This window comes from Colletotrichum aenigma (assembly GCF_013390185.1).
Source record: "Colletotrichum aenigma strain Cg56 chromosome Unknown KSG_Cg56_contig07, whole genome shotgun sequence".
Classification (NCBI taxonomy): domain Eukaryota; kingdom Fungi; phylum Ascomycota; class Sordariomycetes; order Glomerellales; family Glomerellaceae; genus Colletotrichum; species Colletotrichum aenigma.
Window position 1 is genome coordinate 375052 of NW_023500913.1, and position 23965 is coordinate 399016.

The 23965-nt window shown below is 50.9% G+C and overlaps 9 protein-coding genes across 9 annotated transcripts; 5 read left to right on the forward strand and 4 right to left on the reverse strand.

Annotated features, from left to right (window-relative positions):
- Positions 1-2900: 2900 nt before the first annotated feature.
- On the reverse strand, positions 2901-4574 carry CGCA056_v010374 (Dehydrocurvularin biosynthesis regulator; the record flags this gene model as incomplete). The annotated part of the gene is made up of 1 exon (XM_037325621.1): positions 2901-4574. The coding sequence occupies one exon, from the start codon at positions 4572-4574 to the stop codon at positions 2901-2903; it is 1674 nt and encodes a 557-aa protein (XP_037175891.1).
- Positions 4575-6149: 1575 nt separating this feature from the next.
- Positions 6150-7826, forward strand: HGT1-0 (High-affinity glucose transporter; the record flags this gene model as incomplete). Its single annotated transcript, XM_037325622.1, has 4 exons — positions 6150-6742; positions 6793-7042; positions 7095-7493; positions 7548-7826. 4 exons carry the CDS (start codon positions 6150-6152, stop codon positions 7824-7826), a joined length of 1521 nt encoding a protein of 506 aa, XP_037175893.1.
- Positions 7827-7878: 52 nt separating this feature from the next.
- NAT2 (Arylamine N-acetyltransferase 2) lies at positions 7879-8825 on the reverse strand (the record flags this gene model as incomplete). The annotated part of the gene is made up of 2 exons (XM_037325623.1): positions 7879-8440; positions 8497-8825. The coding sequence occupies 2 exons, from the start codon at positions 8823-8825 to the stop codon at positions 7879-7881; spliced, it is 891 nt and encodes a 296-aa protein (XP_037175895.1).
- Positions 8826-10338: 1513 nt separating this feature from the next.
- CGCA056_v010377 (uncharacterized protein) lies at positions 10339-10665 on the forward strand (the record flags this gene model as incomplete). Its single annotated transcript, XM_037325624.1, has 1 exon — positions 10339-10665. One exon carries the CDS (start codon positions 10339-10341, stop codon positions 10663-10665), a length of 327 nt encoding a protein of 108 aa, XP_037175897.1.
- Positions 10666-11416: 751 nt separating this feature from the next.
- Positions 11417-11731, forward strand: CGCA056_v010378 (uncharacterized protein; the record flags this gene model as incomplete). The annotated part of the gene is made up of 2 exons (XM_037325625.1): positions 11417-11455; positions 11528-11731. The coding sequence occupies 2 exons, from the start codon at positions 11417-11419 to the stop codon at positions 11729-11731; spliced, it is 243 nt and encodes an 80-aa protein (XP_037175899.1).
- A 350-nt stretch (positions 11732-12081) lies between these two features.
- On the forward strand, positions 12082-14046 carry CGCA056_v010379 (uncharacterized protein; the record flags this gene model as incomplete). The annotated part of the gene is made up of 2 exons (XM_037325626.1): positions 12082-12262; positions 12314-14046. The coding sequence occupies 2 exons, from the start codon at positions 12082-12084 to the stop codon at positions 14044-14046; spliced, it is 1914 nt and encodes a 637-aa protein (XP_037174915.1).
- A 338-nt stretch (positions 14047-14384) lies between these two features.
- Positions 14385-15050, reverse strand: CGCA056_v010380 (uncharacterized protein; the record flags this gene model as incomplete). Its single annotated transcript, XM_037325627.1, has 2 exons — positions 14385-14932; positions 14990-15050. 2 exons carry the CDS (start codon positions 15048-15050, stop codon positions 14385-14387), a joined length of 609 nt encoding a protein of 202 aa, XP_037175270.1.
- A 2714-nt stretch (positions 15051-17764) lies between these two features.
- On the forward strand, positions 17765-18623 carry xlnA-0 (Endo-1,4-beta-xylanase A; the record flags this gene model as incomplete). The annotated part of the gene is made up of 4 exons (XM_037325628.1): positions 17765-18024; positions 18079-18157; positions 18205-18408; positions 18462-18623. 4 exons carry the CDS (start codon positions 17765-17767, stop codon positions 18621-18623), a joined length of 705 nt encoding a protein of 234 aa, XP_037175269.1.
- A 535-nt stretch (positions 18624-19158) lies between these two features.
- Positions 19159-20758, reverse strand: CGCA056_v010382 (uncharacterized protein; the record flags this gene model as incomplete). The annotated part of the gene is made up of 4 exons (XM_037325629.1): positions 19159-19794; positions 19857-20070; positions 20119-20438; positions 20498-20758. The coding sequence occupies 4 exons, from the start codon at positions 20756-20758 to the stop codon at positions 19159-19161; spliced, it is 1431 nt and encodes a 476-aa protein (XP_037175657.1).
- Between the last annotated feature and the right edge of the window lie 3207 nt (positions 20759-23965).

Genomic DNA, 23965 nt, shown 5'->3' on the forward strand with positions numbered 1-23965 from the left:
CCTTGTTTCGATGAGAGTTTCCGTCTGGAGGAAACACGCAATGAACGCACAGAGACACACAGCCGCAGCACGCACGCTGAGCGACAGCAGCAACAGCCGCAGCAGCGGTTCGGTTCGGTTCGTATTTACGAATAGGCACCCATCTGCTGGACTAGGTTGCCGTCAAGGTTAAGTCTTTAGTTTAGTTGGCAGTCTTCGTCATCGATCTCGCAGTCGCGCCTAAGCTTCAAGGTTGCGAGCTTAACTAACGAAAGGCTCGCGTGGGAGCTCAACTTTACAAGCGATGGGGGAAGATGGTGTTCGCAGCCCGCGGCGGCCGCAGGCAGGTCCAACCGGCCAGTGGGATCTCGAACTTCGGGCGAGGCTTTAGACGAAGGTTGGAGATCGACCCAAGCGATTGGGACGTGAACATCACGAAACCAGCTGCTTCCCCCGACAGCTTACCAAGTACAAACCGTTGTCCCAGGTCATTGTGTCAATTCTTGTTATCAGTACCGTTGCCCTTGCAGATCAGCAAAAGCTGCCCATCATCTAATTCGAGATTCTTGGCAGGTCGCAGTCCAGTTCGAGGCGTTTGAAGTCGGGTCTGATAGATAACGTTGTCAGACTCAAGGGACAGCCTTGCGTAAAATATGCTTGAATTGCTGAAACTAGAATAACGTGAACGTCAGTTTTGCAACTCTATCGCGTATGGCTTCTTCCGCCATGGGAGCCCTAGTTGGGACAAACCATGATCAGGAGGCTGCTGCTGTTGGAGCCATTATCGTTGTGAATATCCTTTGGGCTAACCAAGGGAGGTTCATGTGGCCGCATGCAGCAGGAAGCTCAAAGATTCGGTTTCTGGTGACACCCGTCAAAGTCAGTTAAGCTGTCTTAATACCTCTGCTATTGCTCTTGACAAATGCATTATCAAGAAATGTCATCAACTAGTAAGCGCAAATGAAGCCGTCATGTTCTTGCCCATTTCAAGGTCCTTTAGGTCCAGCTGTGGGTGTTCTGCCAGAGCCTTTTCGACGCTCGGCAGTTCTGATAGTCTCTCGTCGGCGCAAAATAAGGATTAACCTTAATGTTGTTCGTCGCTGCTGACATGCTATCGGCGACTCGACGCTCGGGGTTCCAGAAGGGATAACCATGGCACGTGTGAGGACTCGGAGTCCGAGCCTTGGGACGAGAGCATGGTCGCTCTTGGGCGCCCTGCTTTAACCAGTTCCTCGGTATTGGAAACTTCTATGGTGATCACTTGACAAATACATGCGAAAACAAGGCTTTCCGACGGTCCATGCCCGTTCCTGTGTCAGTTGTCAGTCAGCATGACTTGCATCCCACGCCCCCCTTCGAAAACTTCCACAATCTCCGCGCCGCCGCCATTGGACTTTGGTATCAGAACGCACGGCAAAGATCCCGAGGATTTACACGAACCATACGTTGAACGTTCCAATGCGGCTGGGGACGGGATCAAGGGTGAGGTCGTTTAGACTATTATAAGCATACATTAGTGCGACACCGGGCGGAGGGGTGAAGGAGGCAGGAGTTGGCGAGCTGTCGCGTGCAGATCACACAGCTCCTGCTGTCTTGGCGGTCTTTGAGACGAGATCTTCTGCGACTGTGACACGACGATCATTTCTTGGGGGCATTTTTTCGCGTTTGAGAAGGGGAAAGGGGACGCGGGCAAAGCGGGGTCGAGTCATGGTTTACCGAATTGCTGGAGCTCCTACTCGAGCTCAAATAGGAAAGTCACGAAAGTTGTCTTGGTTGAATTAACCGGGAAAACTCAATGCAGTGTCGGGCCAAGCGTTGCCAAGCGGTGCATTTCGTTGCACCTGAATGAGTTCAAGGCGGAAAGGCTGAGCTTGCAGGATATTGTTCGCAGGCAGGGCAGCCGGCGCGAGATTCTCGTTTTCGCTCTCTCCTTCGCTTTGATCGTGTTATTCGGTTGAAAACCAGAGCTTCAATGCCCCCTTCTTGGCGCATGGATAAGCATCGGGGAGTAAGATATGTGCTATGCAGTAGTGGTGAATTAAGAAGACAAGAATCTAAACTCAATTGCTGCTACCATAGTTCATTGGCCAGCGGGACCGGGAATCGCCTATTTGTGGCGAGCGAGGCTGTCCCTACCACTCATAATGAAGAGACTATCTGCTAAGGAACGAAAGTCTCCGTGATAATGTACTCCTGAACGGCCCGAACGTGACCAGAAAAGGTTTTGGTAGCTTCGTGAAAAATTGTACAGAAACTCATCTCAGAACACGGCTGGGTGCATAAGTTGCGACATAGTCGGAACTAAGTGTGAGAACAGATTCTCAGTTAATATGAGCGCGGAATGCCGCTTAAGATGCGGCGCTGCTATGACGGTGACCCAGGGGCAAGGTGTCCAAAGAAGTTTTGGGGCATGCAGCAGTGAAGTGAGTGCTGCTGCCTGAATTACGGACGGTCAAAATTGCCTTGAGTTGAGCCAGACCACGCAGTAGGGCTTACAGATAATCAAAAACCATGTGTAGAAAGGCATTCCAGCACTTCGGAATGTTATGGTGAAGATCCTTTTACGGACTTAGACATCGAGTCACTGCTTACTCCCTACACATAATCACTAAGTGACACCGATAGTAGTTTGTAAAAAATAGATCTAGGAACCATGAAGTCTATCAAGGACGCCTCTAGAGCTATTTTGCATTGCAGTTCTCGAACTTCTAATCAGAAATCGATGGAGAGAACAGTACGACAAAGATCCATAATTGGGGCGTTGGGTATTGGTTTAAGGCCCAAATTGCAGTACGACGATAACGGTGTGAAGACATCATAAAGATGAGACTTCTCTCGCACCTACGTGCCTTGGTTCCCAGACCACTGAGACCAGCCCTTCGTCCCGATTTTGAGCACCATCATGACCAGAGAGAGACCATCTACGGCCAAGAATACGCCAATACCTCTCGTATATCTGTGTTAACTTCGGCGGACGGACAGGTGGTATCCTCGCCAATATGACCACCGTCGTGAGGGTACAGCAACCAGTCCTCTGGATTGGCAGGCAAGCCCGAGTACAGGTTGCTTTGCTCGGAGTCATTGGGGAGAAATGCGGACTCAAGCGAGCTGGTGCCGTCGGATAGGAAGTACTGTTGATGGAATATGCGGAAATCTGTGTTCCCTAAATCTCCATCTGTTACATAGGGGGTCAAATGTGAGGAGGCGACCGATGCTGATTTTGAAGACATCCCATGACGAGTGATAGTCAAGGCTCCGAAGTATGGTATCTTGAGATATAGACAGCGACGCGAGTGCCGAGTCTCTGCAGCGATGAGATCAACTGGGGAAGTCGCTTGAGCGGCAGCATCAGTCTCCATGTCCAGCAAGAACCTCAGTATAGAAGCAGTGTGTTCAAGCAAGCCATCACTGCTTGATTCATTCACCTCCAAGAAGAGCTCGACAGCTTCTTCAACTACAGCCTGATCGCTCAGCCGTTGATGGGCCAGGAAGTCTACCGCCTCTGTCCCCCTTCGCCATCTCTCAATGTGCGCTAGCACAAGAGCCAGACAGGCAGTAAAAGCTGAGAAGTCGATGCTCCTACAACAAAAGGCATTGTGGTTCATGTATCGAAACTTGATGTAGCGGCTGAGAAGCTCTCTGCTGGCGTTCACACATGCAACCTTGCTATAGTTGTAGGTGCTTTCGCCAGATGGACGAAGCATGCATGGCAGATGGAGAAGGATAAGGAGGCTGTAGTGTGTGATTTGAAGAAGCACACGCAGGATGCCCTCCAGGGTTTGTGAGTTATCCGGCTCAGCAGACATGTTTTTGTTTCTGGTGTTAGGCAGAAACCACCAGTCAGGAGGAATGCTTTGAGCCGCTTCCTGAATTGTTGGATCAATGCTCTGGGTGATGGAAAGGTCATGTATATCTTGATCCTCATCATTCCTGACAGCTATGCGGCCCATTAACGTGGAGTGGGCGCGCTCAAGATACTCGCTAGGGCACTCCCCTGGTACGAAAGCTACTTCAGGGGATGCATAGCTCGCTGTGGTAGCAGGGAGACCTAGCATGAGCGACAAGTATCTATCTTGACTAACAATCCTATGCCACATGATGGAGGGCGACGCCTTCGACATCGGGTCGAGGATGACATAGCTCTTGGGCTGTTTGCGATGGAGCCCCAAGAGCTGGGCATGCCCGACGGCTCGCTTGATGATTAGCCAGGCCTGGCGGAGGTTGCCCGCGTTGGTATGAAACACAGCCTCGAGGATGAGGCATTCGAGGCCCGCTAGGGAACATATGAGCTCATCGTCTTTGGTGACCAGGGAAGCCGCGTGAACGAACCCGGTCATGGCCTCCAACGGCCGGTCAAGATTAAGAAGATGCGTGTTGGGAGTAGACGGATGGAGATTCTGAAGACCGTTGGCGAGGTACAAGAGAGTCCTAGCCAGCAGAACGGGGTGTCCTGATTGATCAGGCAGGGCAGAGAGCGAAGAAGACGGACGCATGTTGCCGCTGAATAGGTCGCGGTAGAGAAGTGTGAAAAGTTGGAGAAACGCGGCCGTATGTCCTGCAGAGACGATGAAGTCGGCCTCTCGTTGGGTGGGCATGGCTTCCTGAAGCTGTGTGCAGAGGTTCTCATATCGATCTTGGCGAGTCTGAGGCGGACCTTGTCCAAGATTGTCCGGCAGGTCAACACCTTCGTCAACCTGTTACTTCATTTAGTTAACTACCCATAATGAGGATTTTGAGAAACATACCAGTGTACTGTCAAAGACCTGGATGCTAGGACATGACGATGGAGATGCTGACTGTGACAGAAATTTGCTAGATAACTGATGCTCTCTATGAACGTAAGCTGGCGAGTGCCCCCCTGGTGGAACGAGAGACTCTGTCGCTGGTGTCAAACGGGTGGCCGCCTCCATCATTCTCTCGAGAAGGTTCCTCGGCCCTTTTTAGCCTCTCTTCAGTTTCCTTGTGTTTGCTCGTTTCGGCACCGCGTTGGTATGTGGTCTCGTTGTCGTATTCTTGCGTCAAACATGCTGTTCCGTGTCGTTCGCACCCCTCGCAAATCTCGTGAGATGCAGAGGCGAATTGGCATCGTATCTTTCGTTTCTTGCCTGGCAGATACCGATCAGCATGCAAACAAAGCTTGTGGCGTGGTTTCCGGCGTCCTTACATCCCCAACAGCTTGTTGTACCCTTCCGAATCTTCCTCTTTTTGGGTCGAGGGCCATTCTCAGATGGAGGATCTTCAAGACGATTATCAGGCATGATGACTGATGGTTACGAAGCTTGACGCCCAGAGTTGCGAGAAACGAATGACTAGACTGACGCGAGGGTGATCTATCAAAGCTGGGGAGCCATAGCAGTCGTGCTTGTTGCCTTCTTGTTGACGCGTTCGCCCAGACGTGTGCGGGGCAATGGCAAACGCGAAGTCACGTTTTCCTCCAGGCTCCCATCTGTCATCTTCTTGGCCGCTGCACCGAAACCTGGGGCCGGACTCAAAGGCCGACGGGTGGATCCCGGGGGAAAGCCGGCCGCCGGCTCCCGCGTTCGGCCTCGTTCGATGCGTGTTCCTTCATATAACGCCTCAGAAACCCGTTTCCTTTTGTCGCATTTCTGAGAAGGCATCCAATGATTCTGTTGGCTAGAACTTTGGAGGATCCTCAGGCTCGCTACTGATCCGGATTGGCGCTGTTGCTGTCAAAGGCCTCCGAGTTCCTGTCGGGTTCCACCACACTGCATCTAGGTCGGGTGACATGCCGGGTACCGAATTCCATAGGGAAAGAATCGACGTCACGACGCACTCAAATGTCCTTTTGACATTCAATCAGTGCAAGAAAACGTGGTGTGATTTGTCAGGTGGCCTGCCTCGGCAAGGTTTATGTCCAAGAAGCGCGTTCAGCAGCCCTTGACCGTTTGCGTCACTATTGAGAGCCAAGCAAGGTACCAAGACCCGTACTCAGAGCCGCGCGAACCAGAATTGAGTCCGGGGTGTTGGTCTACCGAAGCGACCGAAATTGCGGACCCGGAACATTGCCCCACAACAGGCGGCTACTCTACTTCCCCGGATCGGCGCTGGTATAAGAGGTCGACAGGATGGATCAACGACAGCGATGTTATGGAGAGAATAGCACTCTGCATTCCAAGTGGTCTCCATAGATCTACGGATCTCCTGTCACAATGGCGCTTCTTTCCCCCAAAGTTTACCAATGGCTCGTGGGAGTCTTTGCATCCCTCGGAGCCTTTCTGTTCGGCTACGACCTAGGTGTTATCGCGGCAGTCGTAGCATCAAACACCTTCCAAGATGCTTTCAGTCCAGATACGTCCACCGAAGGCCTTGTCGTATCAATGTTCACGGCGGGCGCCTTCTTCGGGGCTGGAGCCGCTGGTCCTCTCGGAGACCGCCTCGGCCGGCGAGGAACCATCGTCACGGGAGCCTTGTTCTTCCTATTGGGTGGAGGTCTCCAGACGGGTGCCCGCGATATCCACATGATGTGGACTGGCCGGTTCATCTCCGGAATCGGCGTCGGAGCTCTGTGCATGATCGTCCCCCTTTACCAGGCCGAGCTGGCTCACCCAAGCATCCGTGGAACCGTCACGGCTTTGCAGCAACTCATGATCGGTATCGGAGCATTCGTCGCGACATGGGTTGGATGGGGTTGCTATACCAACCTGACCACGACGAGTGCGCAATGGCGGATTCCACTTGCAATTCAGAACATCCCAGCACTGCTTCTCGCTCTTCTGACCTTTTTGTTTCCGGAAAGTCCTAGGTAAGTTAGGTCCCCCAAGTGACAACCACAAAACCTGACATGCTTCACAGATGGCTTGGTGACAAGGGAAGAGACGAGGACATGCTCATGACCCTGGCACGACTCCACGCGAACCACAACGTCGACGACCCTTTCGTCCGAGCCGAGTATGAGCAAATCAAGGCAGCCATCTCTCACGAGCACCACAATGAAGCCAAGTCTTATATGGAACTCTTCCGCTCCAAGAGCTCTTTTCGGCGTCTGTTCCTCTGCTGTGCTGTGCAAGCATCGGTTCAAATGACTGGAGTCTCTGCGATTCAGGTATGCTGTCACATGAACATGATACCAACAGTCCTGGACTAACAAATTACAGTACTACTCTCCTCGTATCTTCGAGCAAATAGGTATTGCGACCGACGACACGCTGAAGTACCAAGGTATCAGCAATGGCCTAGCGATCATCGCCCAAATCTGCGCAATGCTGCTTGTCGACAGACTCGGCCGTCGCTGGCCACTTATTGGAGGCAGTTTGTTCAACTCTGTGACCTTCATTATCGCCGCGGTTCTTCTGGCCAAGTTCCCTCCGGGCGAATCCAACAACCTGAGCGCTCAGTGGGGCTTTATTGTTGTCACCTGGCTGTACAACTTCTCCTTCAGCGCCACCAATGGGCCACTGAGTTGGATCATCTGCGCCGAAGTCTTCGATACGAGAACTCGTGCCAAGGGTGTCAGCATCACCACCATGGTATCATTTGCTTTCAACACTATGATCGTAAGTGGAATTGACTCTTGATTGTGCTTGAACATATCCTGACAAGCTTTGCAGGGCCAAGTAACTCCGGAGGCCATGGAGTCAGTAGGCTACAGGTTCTACTTCCTGTTCGTCGTCTGTAACATCACCAATGCTGTCTTCTTCTGGGCTTTCCTTCCCGAGACCAAGGGACGTCCATTGGAAGAGATGAACGAACTATTCTCTAGTAACAGCTGGTTCGTAGCAGGAAAGACCACCAGAAGACACCACAGTCGAGACTTGGAGAACAGACTGCACGAGAAGGAGCGCGAGACCGTCGAAGGCTCACACGCGGAGACTGCAGAAATGAAATAGGAGCTGCAGGACTCTACTATATATCATCCAATGGTTTATTAATCAGATCCGTCTATTTACTCTCCAACAGCTCCGTAGGCATATTCTTGATGGCTCTCTGTTCCTCTGGCCTCAGCTTAATCGAGAAGTACTTCTCCAAAGCTGCAACGCGCTGTGCCTCATTCTTTAGTGTTTCCAGGAGCTCGAGATTGTCGCCAATCTTCTGCTTCACTTCATCCTTATGCAAAACAAGGGTTCCCACCGCTGTCCGTGTTTCGGGATCCAAGATCGTTCTCATGGCAAGAACGGTCTTGACAAAGTAACTCGTCGGCCTGCTCATGGTGGCCAAGTTCATGACCTCGAAGTCTTCCGGGAAAAACTCCATTTCGGTGAAGCAGTTACGTTGCCTGAAAGGACCATCGGCGCTGTCTGTGGAGTAGTAAACCCACATGCGCTGGTCGGAGTCTGTGTGCTGGTCCAGGTTCTCGTAGACAAGCTTGCCCCTCAATGGTGCGATGGTGGTGAACTCATGACCGCTGTTCAAAGGTACGGGAACCATTGCTGCACCTTTCCCGAAGCCGACATCGACCATGTAACGCTGTCCATCAATGCGGATGAGATTGACCATATGAGACCTGGGATCAATGAGTCATCACTAGACGATTCGCAACGTTGAGGTCGCGGAACTCACCATCCACCGAAACGTTCATCTCCTTTGATCCTCCCACCAACGCTGAGGACAGTGTAGCCCATACATTTCAAAATCGCGCCGAGGAAGGCGTTCACCTCCATGCAGTAGCCGCCGTGACCCTCAATGACTATCTTGCGGAACAGGTCTTGTAGATCGAGTGAGATCAGCCTGTGCTTCGAGTAGTGCAATGTCAAGCTTTCGAACGGCACTCTCGCAAGATGATGTGCCTGGATCTCCGTGAGACGCTGAAGCGGATCCGATGCATGCTTCTCGCGAGGGTAGTTGATGTGGTCAAAGTATTGGTCGAGTTGCTCCGCACTGTAAACCATGTTGGGCGATCGGCGGAGTGGATTGATGATTGGGTTTCGCAGCAGCCAAAAAGCGACAAAAGCCCTTATAATCGTCCAGAGCTTACAAATCTGGTGTTGTGCGCTTTGAGGTTTTTCGTGATGCACGGTTGCGAAGAGTCTTTTCCTGGCAAAAACGAGATGTCTTCCACGCCTTTCGAGTACCTAATCATGCCCACCTATGACGTGGCGCTCCCGTCGGCACGGAATATTGACCCAGAATAGCTAGGATTGAAAACCGAGCTGCAAAACTCCGCAACCTCGGAATTAGTCACAGACGAGAACCAACCTCAATGCACAATGCTTTTAGACTATATTTTATTTGTTACTAACACCACAATATGAGCCCCGGCGCTCTCTCTAAGAAGTTTCCGGTCAAATTCTGTATTATTTAGAGTCATTGATGTTGATGTTATGTAAATAAAGTTGAACTCTCCCGTTCACTCAGATTCTAGTGACAATGTTTTGCGTCGTAAATCATCACAAATGTGAGATCTAGCAAGAACCACGCTAAGTAAATGACCTTTTCTGCCTCAATTCTTTCCGCTTCTCTCTATGCCCTCAACAGCAGAATTGCAACAGAAGTCCCGCCTATCCCCTGTTCTACTTGATGTGCTTCTTCCTTCAGAGCCTAGACAATGCAGCAAAATCGCATCTTGATAAGCTTTAATATTGCCTCAGCATATCCCATTACCATCGTGCCTGCCCCAACACTTTTTCAAGGACGTTGGACAACATTCTCATTCGAAGAGTGAATAAAAGTCAGTTTTCTTTCCATGCGCTTGTTGGATGTTTCTGCACATGTGTGTTTGAAACCGGGGCTAATACCAGCTTTCAAGGAGCGTCGTCGTGCTAGGTGAAATCTACGTAATTGCGAAGTCTATCTACAAAGGACTGAGCAGAAGCTTGTGAGGCATTGAGCTGTTTGTCCAGAACCATAAATATGACGTGAGATATGGAAGAATACAAAAACCTTCTGGAAGCATTGCGGCGCGGACTTTTCCGTTGACCGATGTTGACCGATAACGAGGGTGTATTTTGATACAACATTGTCCCCTGATTTGAAAGCCCCAATGGTATCCAATCGTGGCAGTCATCGTGCACTGTGTTCCTCCTTACGTTTGCAGTGCACATGACAGTTCTCGGATAACGAATGCGAGAATCCGTGTCAAAGATTAGGCCTGGTAATTTGACTGGGACCTCCTAAGCTATTTGCAGCTAGGTTTAATCAATCAAGACAGACCTGTAATTGGGTTGAGGGGTTGTATCTGATTCATGGTACGTAGATCCGCAACTCTCTTTAATGAACACCTTCAGGTCTTGGTGATGCCACGAGTCAGTGCAAGGAAGGCCCGGTCCGACAATTGGCAGTACATCACCATGCTCTCAGAAACCGTTTAAGAGCGAATGGACACCACCAAAGTGTCACGATCGGTCTGCTACAGTTTACGAATTACGAACCATCTCCACAAGAACTGCAACAAGCTTCATCACCATGCAAGGCTTCGGTACTTTGATATTGGCCACCTTGGCCGCAGCCGTCGCTGCCAAGGACTGCGCCTTCTTCTACAACTCGCATGTCGATACCTCTCTGTACGAAGGCATTCCCACTTCCAATGCCATATGGTACTGCGAAAACGATATCGGCGGGAAGATGGCCAGTGACGAATCGAATCTCTCCAACTCTGCTACCAACCCGGACTTCCGGTGCGGTATCTGCCGGGGTGCTAGAAGTGGGACGAAGGATTATGACATCCCCGATAAGATTGGCAACTACGCTGTGCGATGCGGCTACTACGCCAAGGGCAAGTGCTCTGCTTGAAGAGCAAAGCTGGTAAGAGATCTCAGTTGAGAATCGGCACAGATATTGACCAACTTGCAACCAGATTCAGGGTGTTCGTTCAGTCTCACATGAATGCGTTGTTTGCGGAATTGTGCCCATAAAGATGACAGCGTCATTGGATACCCCGCGGGCAGTTGGACGAGGGTGAATACAGCGGTCACATCAATCAATAATTTGTTCCTGTAGTTTCCATAATACGAACATGTTTCCTTGGGCAACCAAAATCTACTTAAGCTACTCAAGCATAATTCTGAGCTTAACTTTATTAATTCGTTTTAGTTGACAGCGGATGTGATAGTGAACTTTTAGAGTTGACAGGATGAACTCTGTACGAGCATTGACTTCCCAGGGATTGCTCGAGCGCACAAGGTTTGGCTGCCATCGCAGCTTCGTCTCAGCATATTCAATTGTCACTACGGATAGCGAGTCATTCCAAGAAAAAACCAAAACGACCACAAAGTTTAGCAATATTGTTTTGATACATGCTTTTGTGATGACTTTGGCCCTCGGTGCTTTCCTTCTTCCTAGAACAGGCCCATTTAGGAAGGTGTGAACAGCTCCTGTGTCGCACGTGCCAATGCGTCATCGCGCTGCACCTCGAAAAAAACACGCGATTTCATGTTTGCAACAACAAGCTGAGAATACTGCCTGCCCTCAACAGCCCTCAACAAAAATCCGATCAATGCTACCACACTTGATCTTCCTCGTCACGTACTGCACTCTGGCCATCATGGGCGAGAAGTTCATTGTGGAGTTTGGCAGCAGCAAGGTACGCTTTTCCCGCTATCAGAGCCCCGGCGTACCTGCTATCTTGATGCATACAGCTAACGGTTGTCTCTAGGACGAAGACAGAGAAGAGCTGATCGGAAAACTGACTGCTGACGAGAGAACCAAGGTCGTCAAGCGCTTCGACCACGCGATCTTCTCAGGCGTGGTGATCGAGACGGGCAATCACAACCTTGACACTCTCCGGGCACTTCCGAATGTAGGGAATGTCTGGCCATCGAGAAATGAGGGTCTCTTGACCCAGCTTGGAGGCCGCTGACCATGAAGGGCGCCGGGGCAGAGTTTAGCAAGGAACACTGGGCACTTGTCATGGGATTAAGTGTATATCGCAGAGAAGTTCGGTAGCGATTCCGCATGGGCGGTGGTTATGGGTGACGCGCCCTGGGAGAAATTTGGCCTCAATGCAGGGGTGGTGTGTGGTGAGTCAAAACAGGCCAGAGTCATCCAAAGTACAATTCTTTCGACCCCGTCCATCGAAATAACCGGAGTAAAAATACCAAGACTGGATTTTGTTTGTTGTCGTTAAAGCAACCAAATACTCACGCTGTGTTTGCATTTTGATCCATTTTCTGATATTATTTTATTCTACCACGTGTATTGCCGCTCAAAATGAAGACACAACAGATCATGGAACTGGCCTCGCGGCCCAAGTTCACGACTGTGACACGGAGGATTGACTTATTGTCTCTTCCAACAGAGTGCCTATGCCAGATTTTGGACGAGGTTGTGGAGTACCGCGAAGAGATTGACACCAATCTCCGGGATGCAGTCCGGCTTATGAGAGTTTGCAGTAAGGCAACCTGAACCTATGAATGAAATGACATGAATCTGACAACTGTAGAACTTTTCGAAACAGAAGTCATTGGGGCAATCTCACGAACAAGACTATTGAGAAGGATGCGAAAGAACCGCGAAGCCACCATCCTGCATCAAAGGGCTCAAACTACAGCCGGCGGAGCCTCCGCGGACTGCAAACTCACGGAAAACGGTGATGCGAGTGCTTTCTTGGCGCGTCACATCTATGCACAGCCATACCAACACCTGCCGTGGAATGCGAACCTGTCGAGCGTCATAAACTCACTCGCGGATAAACTCATGCAACAGGATGGCATAGATCCTATAGGAAAGCGAAGGTTCAGTTACATACATGACTTGTGTCGCTATGCTGTGCATCCTCAGCCATCGCTAGCAAATATCACGACGCGATACGGAATATGGATGCTATTTCATCCGTATTTTCAATCCGCCCTCTTCCCCAAAAAGTGTACGATCACCAAAGAAACAATCGACAGCCTCTTACTTGTGGCCAGAATCTATCTTAGGAGATCTGACGTCGATAATACGATACTCTCAAAGATTCTCACACACGGACCAAAAGCTCTGTCTTCCTATCAACTCATTGCCACGGACGAGTCTTCCGATCAAGCTGAACGAAAGAAACTGACAAGGAAGAAGCCTCTGCTCGGCTCTCTTCTGGAGGCGGCGATTCGAAGTGGCAATCAGAACCTTGCCGCTCTCCTGGTGAAGTACGAGATTGACATGTCGCGGGGCAAAAGTTACAAGGCACCAGACGGCAACAAGAAAAAGATTGAAAAGTACTACGATACCTACTTTTGTCGAATGGCACTCAAGTATGGGGATGTGGAGACATTCTCAGTTCTGCTTGAGTGCTCGGACGGTCGGATGCTGCGAGGAGAGTTCGCGGACTTGCTTATGCAAGTTGTATGCGATGGACAAATGGAAGCACTGCGACTTTTGCTGAAATGCCCTTACTCAATTCAGGAGCCTCCTGTACGAGACCCTGTTTGGGGACGGCAGTATCCGGCGTACGGGTCGCAGCATCGAGGAGTAGAAACAGGCTTGGAAGAAGCCATCTCTCACGGTTATGCGCAGATATTCGGCATGATCCTAGATTCTGCCCACGCAAACGATAGAAACTACTGGATGTGCAGATGGGAAAAGACTTGCGGCTTACCTTGGCTGTCTGCGGAACGGCCTTATGATGGGAGGTTTCCCATCGAGATCGCGGCCGAGTGCGGGGATGAGCCCAAGTTGAACTCACTGCTGGTCGAAGGCTCCAGTCCTTACGGCCCCAGTCTGAGGTGCGTCGAGGCCTATGCGAAGAAATCAAAGCCTGGTTTGAGCATTACCCATCTCATGCCCATGGTATCTGCTGCGAAAAACTGGCATATCGGATCAGCTCTCATTCTGATCAAAGGTGGCTTCGTGTGCAGCGAGCAGGAGTGGTTACTTGTCATGGGCACCGCGATAACGAGCAGACGACATGGGAAAGGAGCCGGCGCTTTGAAGGGAGACGATGGAGAATGGGAACAGACTGCCCAACAACGAGACGTGGTATTTTGGGAAAGGTTGTTCGATGCTATTACTATGGACTTCTATCATCTCGAAGATGACTGTCCGTGGTGTCGAACGTTCCCAGTTTACATGGTCTCTCCCCTTGGGAGAAGTGTAGGAGCTGCGCGAGATTTCATCCGCACTGCTCTTCAGATCAGTGGCCACAAGGAGTTCGAGTCGCGCTGGGTCGGTGAGACAAATGTACTGTTTACGGTGTGAATGAAGTATATGTGCTATTCACACGTTCGGGAGCCCAGGTCTCTGTTTTGACAGAGACCGTTGTAAATTCTGCGATTCTTTGATTACTTCGTGATCGTTGCACGGTGTCATATGGTGTTTAGCATCTTTGGATCCCTACGGCAGTCAGCTGAAATCATGATGTAGTAGTCGAGCAAGCCGGATTAAAATCAAAAGCATGAGTCCATTTTGATTACACGTTTTCGGAGAAAGCATTACTCCAAGGCTACCCGCCCTTATTCATGAGGTCATTTCCACTAACTACATCCAAGTCCCGATGCTCCACCCAACCGTAAAAGAAAGAACACATTGAAAGTCATCTAGACCAGATGAGCAATATCGGAGACCCAACGCTTGTTCTTCTTCGCAGCCGCGACACCGCACTGGCCAGCAATCGCCGTGGTCTTTCCGTTGACAGCGCACTGTCCCTGGGCGTTGCAAGATCCAGCACCCTTGCCATCGGTGCAAGCCAGACCGGAGAACTGCGCGGCGTTGGCGGGGGGCGTGGTAGCGGCGTTGCCGTTGTTCTTCTTCGCGTTTGCGTTGCCGTTGTTCTTCTTCGCGTTTGCGTTGCCGTTGTTCTTCTTTGCGTTCGCATTGCCGTTGTTCTTCTTCGCAGCCGCGCCGGCGTTCGCGTTGCCATTGTTCTTCTTGGCGGCGGTAGCAGCTCCGGCGTTGTTGTTGGCTGCCTTCTTCGCGTTGGCGTTGGCGTTGCCCTTAGCTGCGGCACCCTTTGCCTTCGCACCGGCGGTCTTGGCGTTCTTCTTCTTCTTGGCTCGGGCCTCGAGATGAGCGGCGTCGTTTGCCACAAAGTCTTCGGCACGGACTTCGATGGGGAAGGCGATGTCGCTAGCATCGACAGTGGGGGCTGTTTTTGGTTGTAAGCCACGGGAAACATGGGGAAGATTTCATCAAGTGCACATACCAGAAAGAACGTTGCCAGCCAAGAGGCCGAGAGCAACGAAAGCAGCAGCAGAGAACTTCATGTTGATAAATCGGTGTGGGCTTTACGAGAGTAAACAATATGAGAGAATGGACTCCAGGTCGTGTAATGAATGGTCGCTCGATTAAAAAGAGCCGCGCACAGCACGGAAAGAATGTAACAGTAAAAGTTGAAGGAGTTATCCAGATAGACGCTCAAAGTGGGAACAAGATCAAAGCCGGGGACACATCGTTCTCTCAGGTCTTATATCTTTTCGTCCCTTCACGGCCTAACAGTCATGGCTGCCACACTCTGAAACTCCGGATGGCGGCGTCACCTGAGCCTCGACACCGATCAATACAGAACTCTACTAAGGATGAGTTTTTTTGACTCGAGATGACAGCCCTGGAGCCTCATCCTGCTACAGGCACCTGTTCAGATGCCTGATCATCCCGTCACATCATCAGCTCAAACGAGGCTTATTGTGCCGCAGCCTAGGATGGCCCCGGATCTACGGCACACGCCAAGCTCGGTTATGTCGGACTGCCTTGACCAGACTCGACCAATCCTGCCACAAAAACTGTCCGCATCGCTGTTTCAAGCTTTAAAGTTAATGCAACACACACTGCAATTGGGCCGTAGATGGGCACACTTTTCCGGGGTCCTGACGCTCAAGCACCCTCTTCAAGCCTCACGGACCCCCGCACTTGGGAGTTTCGCTGCGCGTGATTTGAGAGAGGCCTGCCTCTTGACAAGAGGAACTCCACAGGGATGAATGATGGAACCGTCTTTTAAGCTTGCTGCTACCCTTATTGGAATATTTTGATGCTTGTTTTTGGGTGGCCAGGGGATGGAGAAACCGCCCCCCTCTCAAACACGCGAGGTTCTAGGCGAGAGCTGCAGACTTGTTTGTGCCAAGAATGAACGGAAAAATTGGGCTCCCCCAGATGCCATGCATTATTCTCCGACTCCTGGCGGGCCTAGATCAGCCCCCATTCTGTGACCATCGGTGCCGCCGGCCACCGAGTTGCCTTCGATCTTTGCCATTTCGTCGAATTTGTCACGGAATGACTCGGGTAACATTGGGGACTGTTTAAGGGGATTCGGGATAAAAATATTAGAAACGCCCACCTCGATAAACGAATCATTCACACCAAACCTGCCTGCTGTTTTTGGTAGCGAGTTTACTGGTCTCAACCTGGACCCCTTTACTGATCTCACCTTGGATCCCTTTACTGAGGCTGATCGTCCAAAGCTGACTTACTGAGACGTCATTAATGCTCTCGAATCAGCTCAAAAATTTCCTCCCAAGCATTTTTAATCATGAAGCTTCTACCAAGCTTTGGAGTCACATGAGCAATGTGCACCGCCACAATTCGAATGCTCGCTTTTTCTGCTGGGCTGTCATTCTTGCCGATGGCTTCCAGATCGTCGCTCATCAAGTAGCTGGGGGCCTCGCACCCCTGCCAAGATCAACAGTGCTTGTATCAGCTTGCGGCAAGTTTTGCCGTACGATGAGCGCACGATCGCTGGACGGCGTCAGACGCAGAGCACAGCAATTATCCTGCAAGTGAATTTTGGAGCAAGAATTTGCGGCTTGGCTCATGATCTGAAGATCAGCCAGAAATTCTTACATGCGCAGACTGATGCCGATTCCTTGGTTCTCCTTTTGCCAATCGCCGGTGAGCGGAACTGTTTGAGACAAAAATAGCCAAGAACACGTGACCTGCTCCCTCGAGTCTTGTGTGCCTAATAACATTGAATGAATGGGAGACATTTCGTGAAGTATGACATAATACATATCGAATATTGCTTTCACCGATTCTGCAGCAGAAACGAGGGCCAAAGCTTTGAGGCTAGGCGAATGACGGGGGAATAGGTAAAGGGCGAGCCATTTCCAACCCTGGTCATTACGATTGTAACAGATGTCAGCCACGATGCAACATTTTACCCCTACAACGGCTCCCACTAAGTCTGCTACAGCTTGGGTCGCTTGGATGCTCCGGCAGCATGAAAGCGTCCAACCTGGATTCCGGTGCAAACTGAAGCTTTTGGTTCGTATCCATTGAAAAGCTCAGAAAATCAGACATCATATAATCCTCGATTTGGTCCATGCCGACATTGCGCATTGTGTAAGATTCACCATTGTATATTTGTACGCAACGACATTTCGCCAAAAGACATCAAAATTTAGTCTAAAGTATAAGTGTGTTTCGCCATGTTATTCCAGTCGCTTTTGCCTCGATAAGCCGATAGAAAGCCACCACATAGGTTGAGGCTGAATACAGAAAAGTCACAAAGAGAAGATTTGCGCGATGTATGTTGCCAAGGTAGATTGTGCCAAGATGATCTTTTACCAGGAAATGGAACCCCAATCGCGGGTGACTCGGCACTTTTGAATTCTACCGCTGCAAGGGCGGGAAGACATGCAGATTATCATGTCCATTTACCGAATGGGTCAAAGGACTCTCTACCCCAGATTTTCCTGGCCGAGATATCATAGGTCTGAATTTAGCCAAATTTGCACGCTTGAATACCTCTCCTCAATGTGATCAAGAAAGTTCCAGTTGAACGCGCGTCATGTAAGACCGCACTTGTGTAATTTAGTCTTGCGTGGTCATGGTGGGAACTTGGCAGCGAAGTAACTGAGCAGTTCGCGGCGCCAGAAACGCAGCACATTTGCAAATACAAAGGTTGCGCCGATTGCAACTCCTGAAGCAAAATATTAATCATTACGGCCTCTTATCAACATCTGTCACGCTCCCTCATCCTTCCATCATGGTCTCTTTCTCGAGCCTCTTTGTGGCCGTCACGGCTTTTGCGGGCGTCATTGCCAGCCCTACAGGCAGTGGCCTCATTAAACGTCAGTCGACGCCGAGCTCAACCGGCTATCACAATGGATACTACTACTCCTGGTGGACCGACGGTGGCTCTAAAGTAACATACACGAACGGAGCTGGCGGCTCTTACAGCGTCAACTGGGGTGGAGGAGGCGGCAACTTTGTCGGCGGCAAGGGTTGGAACCCTGGTGGTTCTAAGTAAGACGCAACATAATCAGTCCCGAAAGCTGTAGCTAATGGCTCTCGACTTAGGACGATCCAATACTCGGGAACTTACGAATTCAATGGAAACAGCGTGGGTGCTCATCTTGGCGTCATGCCTGAAAGAAGCGTAACTACAAGAGAGTAATGGCGCGCGATATTGACTAATACTTTCAGTACCTTGCTGTGTACGGCTGGACCCAGAACCCGTTGATCGAGTACTACATCATTGAATCCTACGGCACATACAACCCTGCTTCCGGTGCTACGAACAAGGGTTCTCTGACGAGTGACAGCGGGACCTACGATATCTACGTCAGCACTCGCGTGCAGCAGCCTAGCATTGAAAACACAGCAACATTCCAGCAATACTGGTCCATTGTGTGTCTTCTCACTCGACAACCTGAAAGTTACATGCTAACAGCGTCAAATAGCGGACTGAAAAACGAGTTGGGGGCACTGTGACAACTGGCAATCATTTCGCAGCTTGGGCTTCAGCCGGTTTAAATTTGGGAACTCATAATTACATGATTGTTGCTACGGAGGGATACTACAGCAGTGGTAGCGCCTCAATCACTGTCAACAGTCCCGCCTAGAGTCCAATTTATCGAGTCGAAAATATGATGGTGCCTTACGACAGAACACAGACTTGCCAAATCATTCTAAGTCGAGGCAGCGGTTTGCAAAGTCTCCTTCATGTACATAGTTGAAATGTTTGATCTTGTGAACAATGGCAAGTTCGCATACGCCTGTGAGTGGCGTGGTCTCAGACCGCCCCATTCGAGAGTAAACCTCGAGGAGACAGTGCATCAATTGACATCATCTTGAGTTGGAAGCTGCAGGGGGCACCTGGTCAATTTGACAGCCACGGGATGGAGAAGCCCGTGTTTCAGGCTCCTCCAACAATAGAATGCCTATCCATAACATGCGCAGGAGTTTGTCCAAAGATCGACAATATATGTACAAGAAGTCATTTCCAAACCCACCAACAAATGAAAGTTGTCTGGGATGTTGTTGAATTTCGTCCCATACCGGATGTCCGAACTTCAAAGTTCAGGTGACAGACAATGCACCAAAGTTCCGTCATATCCGTCAGGCAAAGGTTCTGTGAGCTGTCAACCAGGTCGCATTTCACTGCGAGTCATTGTTGGCAGCCTCCTCCTGTTTCTTCTCGGCGATCGCGGCAGCTTCTTCCGGAGCGACAACGACGACCGGATCCATAGTGTCAACGTTCTCAAGCTGAGAAATGGCATCGGCGCGAGCTCTGCCGTACCATCGTCCGATGCTTCCCCGCTTTTCCACCTTCAAGTCGCGGGCCGCGGGAGTAGCGGCACAAACAGGAGTCTCGATGAAAACACCCGTCTGAGGGAACGGCTCCAGAGGACCCCAAACGTTGCCCGCATCATCGGCGCCGACGCCCTTAGTCAGGAACTCCATCTGGGAGAAGTCATACGAGACGGGGGGAACTCCAGGAACGTCCTGTTCTCCGGGTACCCAGACGTTGACAGGTTGCACGTATGTTCCGGCAGTGAGATTGTTCTTGGTGACGCGAGTCTTCGCAACACCGTCGATTTCGGCAATGACGCGGTACTCTCTGGTGTATCTGAAGAGAATCTCGTTGCGGTATTCAAATTTGTTCTGGGCGTTGCGGCCTCCGCGGAGTCCCATGGAAGCGATGATCCGGTCGGAGGTGGTGCCGGTGCAGGGATCAACATCCATGGCGTATAGTGAGACGGTGGCCCGATTGTTTGACACGAAACCGATAAACTGGAAGTGGATTATATCAGCACCGACATGATGTCGAAGACGGTTGTCACATGTAAGCTTACTCGAGACTCCGCAATCTCTGCGTTGGGGCTGGGGTTGTCAATTCCCAGAAGCCCAAGCTCCATACGAACATAGACAATATCGCCAAGGGTGTTGATCTGAACGTTCTGAGCAACAATGCTGAATGCAATAACCTCGCTGCCTCGACGGAATCCGGAGAATGTGATGAAGTCGCCAGCTTGGAACGGCGCCATGACCAGAGGGTCGGGAGCAGTGCTGTTCATGGTTAGTTGGCGACTTCCACAAGCTCGACAGAGTACTTACAAAGTGCCAGGGCCGACGAAAGGGCGGTTGGTCAACGGGCAAAGCGGATCAGTTTCGTTCCTAGGAATGCACATGGGGAACCCGGAGAACGATGTGATGCTGGGGCTTTGATCGTCGGCAGTCATGAGCGGTGCGCCAGTGAAGCCCTTGGAGAAGACAGCGTTGGGATCAGAGATGCGCACAGTAGGACCGTTCTGGATCTTGAGACTTCCGTCCGCAAAGTCAACAGATTCGACCCAGCCACTGCTCAAGCCTTCAAAAAACTCATAGAGCTGAACTTGTGCAACTCGGGGTTCTCCGTTGATGCTGTTTCCAATGACCTAATACAAGTTGTGGTCAGTCAACCCGTTCTTGATACACGTGTGGGGACTGGACTTACCAAAGTCTCATAGCCAGCGAAGTCGGCCTTGTTGGCGACGAACTCCTTCCAAGGAACCCACGCAGCAGGAAACTGCACAAGAAGGTTCTTGGGAACGTTCATAGTGAAGCCATTGACAACAATGGTGCCGCCGGTGTTGAAAGTGTCATCTGTAGCAATGGCATCTTCGAGAGCGCCCTGAACCCAGATTGGCGATTCTTGAGCCCACAAAGGGGTAGAAAAGAGAGCCCAGAGGGCAAGAAACAGCTGAAGATAGTGCATTGGAGGCTAAAGACAAGAGACTGAGGAGCCAAGAGAAGTTGAGGGTGGTGATACCAAAACGTTCTCGTTCTACCACGGGCTTCTTGGCCCATTTATCATGATCTTGATCACTACGAATTGAATCACTGTCAGTCCCCCCTTTCGCTAAATTTGCATTTACTCTTTTGAGCCATCTCCGAATCCGCCATAACTTTTGCTCAGAGATTACTTCAAAGCGAATGTCAGTTCTGCGTGACGCCCAAGATTGATCTCGCTTCAACGTTGTTGACCATTGCCAAGGCGAACTATTGCGCTGAGTTGCCTTTGCAAATGGACTGTCTTGGCTCTCAAGGAGGCAAAAAACGTTTTCTCTTAGCAAAGCACACATGCACTCAATGGGACCCTGCAACGTGACGCTGCGCAATAGTTAGCCGTTTTGTTCCCCGGAAGAGCCGGTACGGACGCCGGTGAGCAATGAGGACGAGGCCTCCGACCTTCCCCCGAGACCGGTCAACCAAGACGTGGCTCGGAAAAGCCATTTCGGTTCATCTCTCTGTCATAGAACGGTCTAGTCGCCTGTGAAGACACTGGGAAGACTGCAGATACCCCATGCTCAGCTCCATGTTCGCTAGCCTCCTGGAATCGTGACCCTCTGCCAAGTTGGAGATGTATCCATCTTGGGCGAGCCATTTTCGAACGCGCGATGCTCGTGACAACCCGAGCAGAAATTCAACTTGTGGCGCTCCCTTTCTCGCAGTAAACAGTAAGTGTATCGTGAGAATCCCTTGATCGGGCCCCACCCAACGCATCTCAACTCCATGGTGTTGTCACCGGGACCGATTCTGCGCCGCGCGCTACATGTCTATAATTGGTGACCTATGCCGGATTGGTGCTCGGGAGAAAGGGGAGCCGAGTCGTCAAAACCTGCCTGCCCAGGATCTTGATTCAGAAACCCCTGGAGCGGAGTTCATAGCAACCGGGGGAATGCAACCCAGCCTCCTGGGCCGGCTTAGACTGCTGGTCATTGCTGCACGTTGCAACTTGAACGTTGTCACTCGAAAAGTAGGATCGTGGGACGGTAAGAAAGAGGATCGTCACAGGAGGCTCCTGAACGATCCCTGCTCAGGGACGCATTTTAGCAGGAAATAGGGAACCCCTCATTGGTGGCGACAGGGATCTCTTGACCTCATTTAGTCGCCTAAACCTTCGTCCCCAGAAGGTATCCAAGCGCAGCCACATGAGTCTCAGCCATACTTTGTCAAAGTTTGCCCGCTGCACTTTGGATACAGTTCTGTTACCTAGCCAAGAAGATCAAGTCACGAACTACGGATGAAAGTGAAAGATCATCATCAGACGAGATGCCATTTTCCTCTCAGAATAGACAACAGCGCAGTTGCAAATCATCTCAGTCCGTGCATCTCAGTCCGTGCATCTCAGTCCGTGCATCTGTTGCTAGACGCTACTCAAACAGATCGGGGTTCGCTCCGGTTCCCCTGTTCACATGCACCAGTCGCAGGTTTTGCCGACAAACAGGATTCTTCGCTAGTCAAAACCTGCCGTCCCTCGAGGTGATGCTACATCTTGGCAATTGCCACCATCACGGTCAAAGAGGTCTGCTCCTCCTCAGTCAGAGCCAACTACTAACATGGATGCCGTATTCGTCGACGGCTTGCATCACGACTCATCACGTTCCAGCCATGACTGATACTTACGCGATATTCCACAACTGCACGTCTGGACAGGATTAGTGGAACCGTGCGTCGTGGGCTTTCCAGGCCATTATCCCGATTCGGGCCCAAACAATATGGAAGTCCCCGCGTCGACCCTCCACCTGGAGCCTCCCCGCGTATTTCATGCGGAAATCGTTGGACCTGACAAGCCCTTCCCGCCAAGAACTACCGTTAAAATGGGTCAACTGGCTGCCTGCTTTACCACCTTCCTTTCTGAAGGCTTCGCCGCAACCCTCATAGGCATATAGAGTTCGGCTCCGTATGCCACCCGGGGCATTTCTTCCAACTAGCCACGGCTAACGTAGGGTACGGGCCGGATGCGGCGTGATATAGTTGCAGTCAAGATGCATGACACGACCTAATCTTCACCTGAATGGACACGCTTGGCGGCAAGGAGGCAGGTTTTCACGAGTCGCCACCGGCAGCTGATGCTGTCTAAGCACGTGTCCGCAGAAAACCAGTTGCTTGGTAATTTTTGCTTTTGATTCCGTAAGTAGCCAAGTGATGCCAATTCTGCTTCCGTGTAATACCATTTGCTGTGGGAGGCTGTGTATGCGAGGCATGCAACAAGGCGCATATTGTCACAAATCTTTCCAAGTTCCCCTCGATCGAGAGTACAATGATGGCAAAGTTATAATTTCATCGAAATTCAAAGAATGCCCCGAATTACCGTTGCTAGCCCGGGCTCGGGTAATAGGGGCTCAACCGAAGCACGTTGGAAAAGCCTTCGTGGCTTGGATCCCCCCTGAACCGTGCGTGGCATTATCCCCTCGACTGTCCACGAAGGAGTCAATACCCTTGACCCCAGCAGAACACTAATGGCTTTTGCAGCGGTCAATATTGCGGGACTTAGTCAGTCTGGGGTTGGCTAGCCGCGCAAGCAGTCGGCAGTATTCAAGAACATCAACCAACCACCGGCGAGCGGGCAGCCTCAACGGAACTAGCACGATGTCACCCGGATCGTCCCCATCCCGAAGACCACGTAACTTCACGTTAAGATCGATGGTTCATCGTCTCTTTATGGTGCTTATCAGCATGGCGCTCATGGAGGTGCGGGTAGGTTAGTCAACGGTTGGACTTGTCTTGGCAAGACTCAGGACTAGGTAGAGGCTGGAGACCATGCCCACCCTTATTGGGCTGTATTAATCGCAAAAGAGAAAGCCTTGAGCCTCGGTCTGGGACTCTTGTGGATACGAGTGCAACATCGAATCATGGAATTCAACGAAAGTCTCTCCGACGACATGTATCCACATCTTTTGCGTGATACTGGCTGCATGCCGTGACCGTGCTGCAGCATGGCGCGTGTTGCTCCGTTGCTTTGGGTGACAGGCGATTCGTGACGAAGTTGCAAATGTTACAACAGGCAATCCTTCAATTTCTCCAGAGCTTTCGTAGTCGATCTACAGTGCTAAGTGCAGAGTCGTAAGTGAAGTGACCGTGTCATGGCCACTTCAACAACATCAACCATTGACAACACATGTTTGCGAGTAGTCGCAAC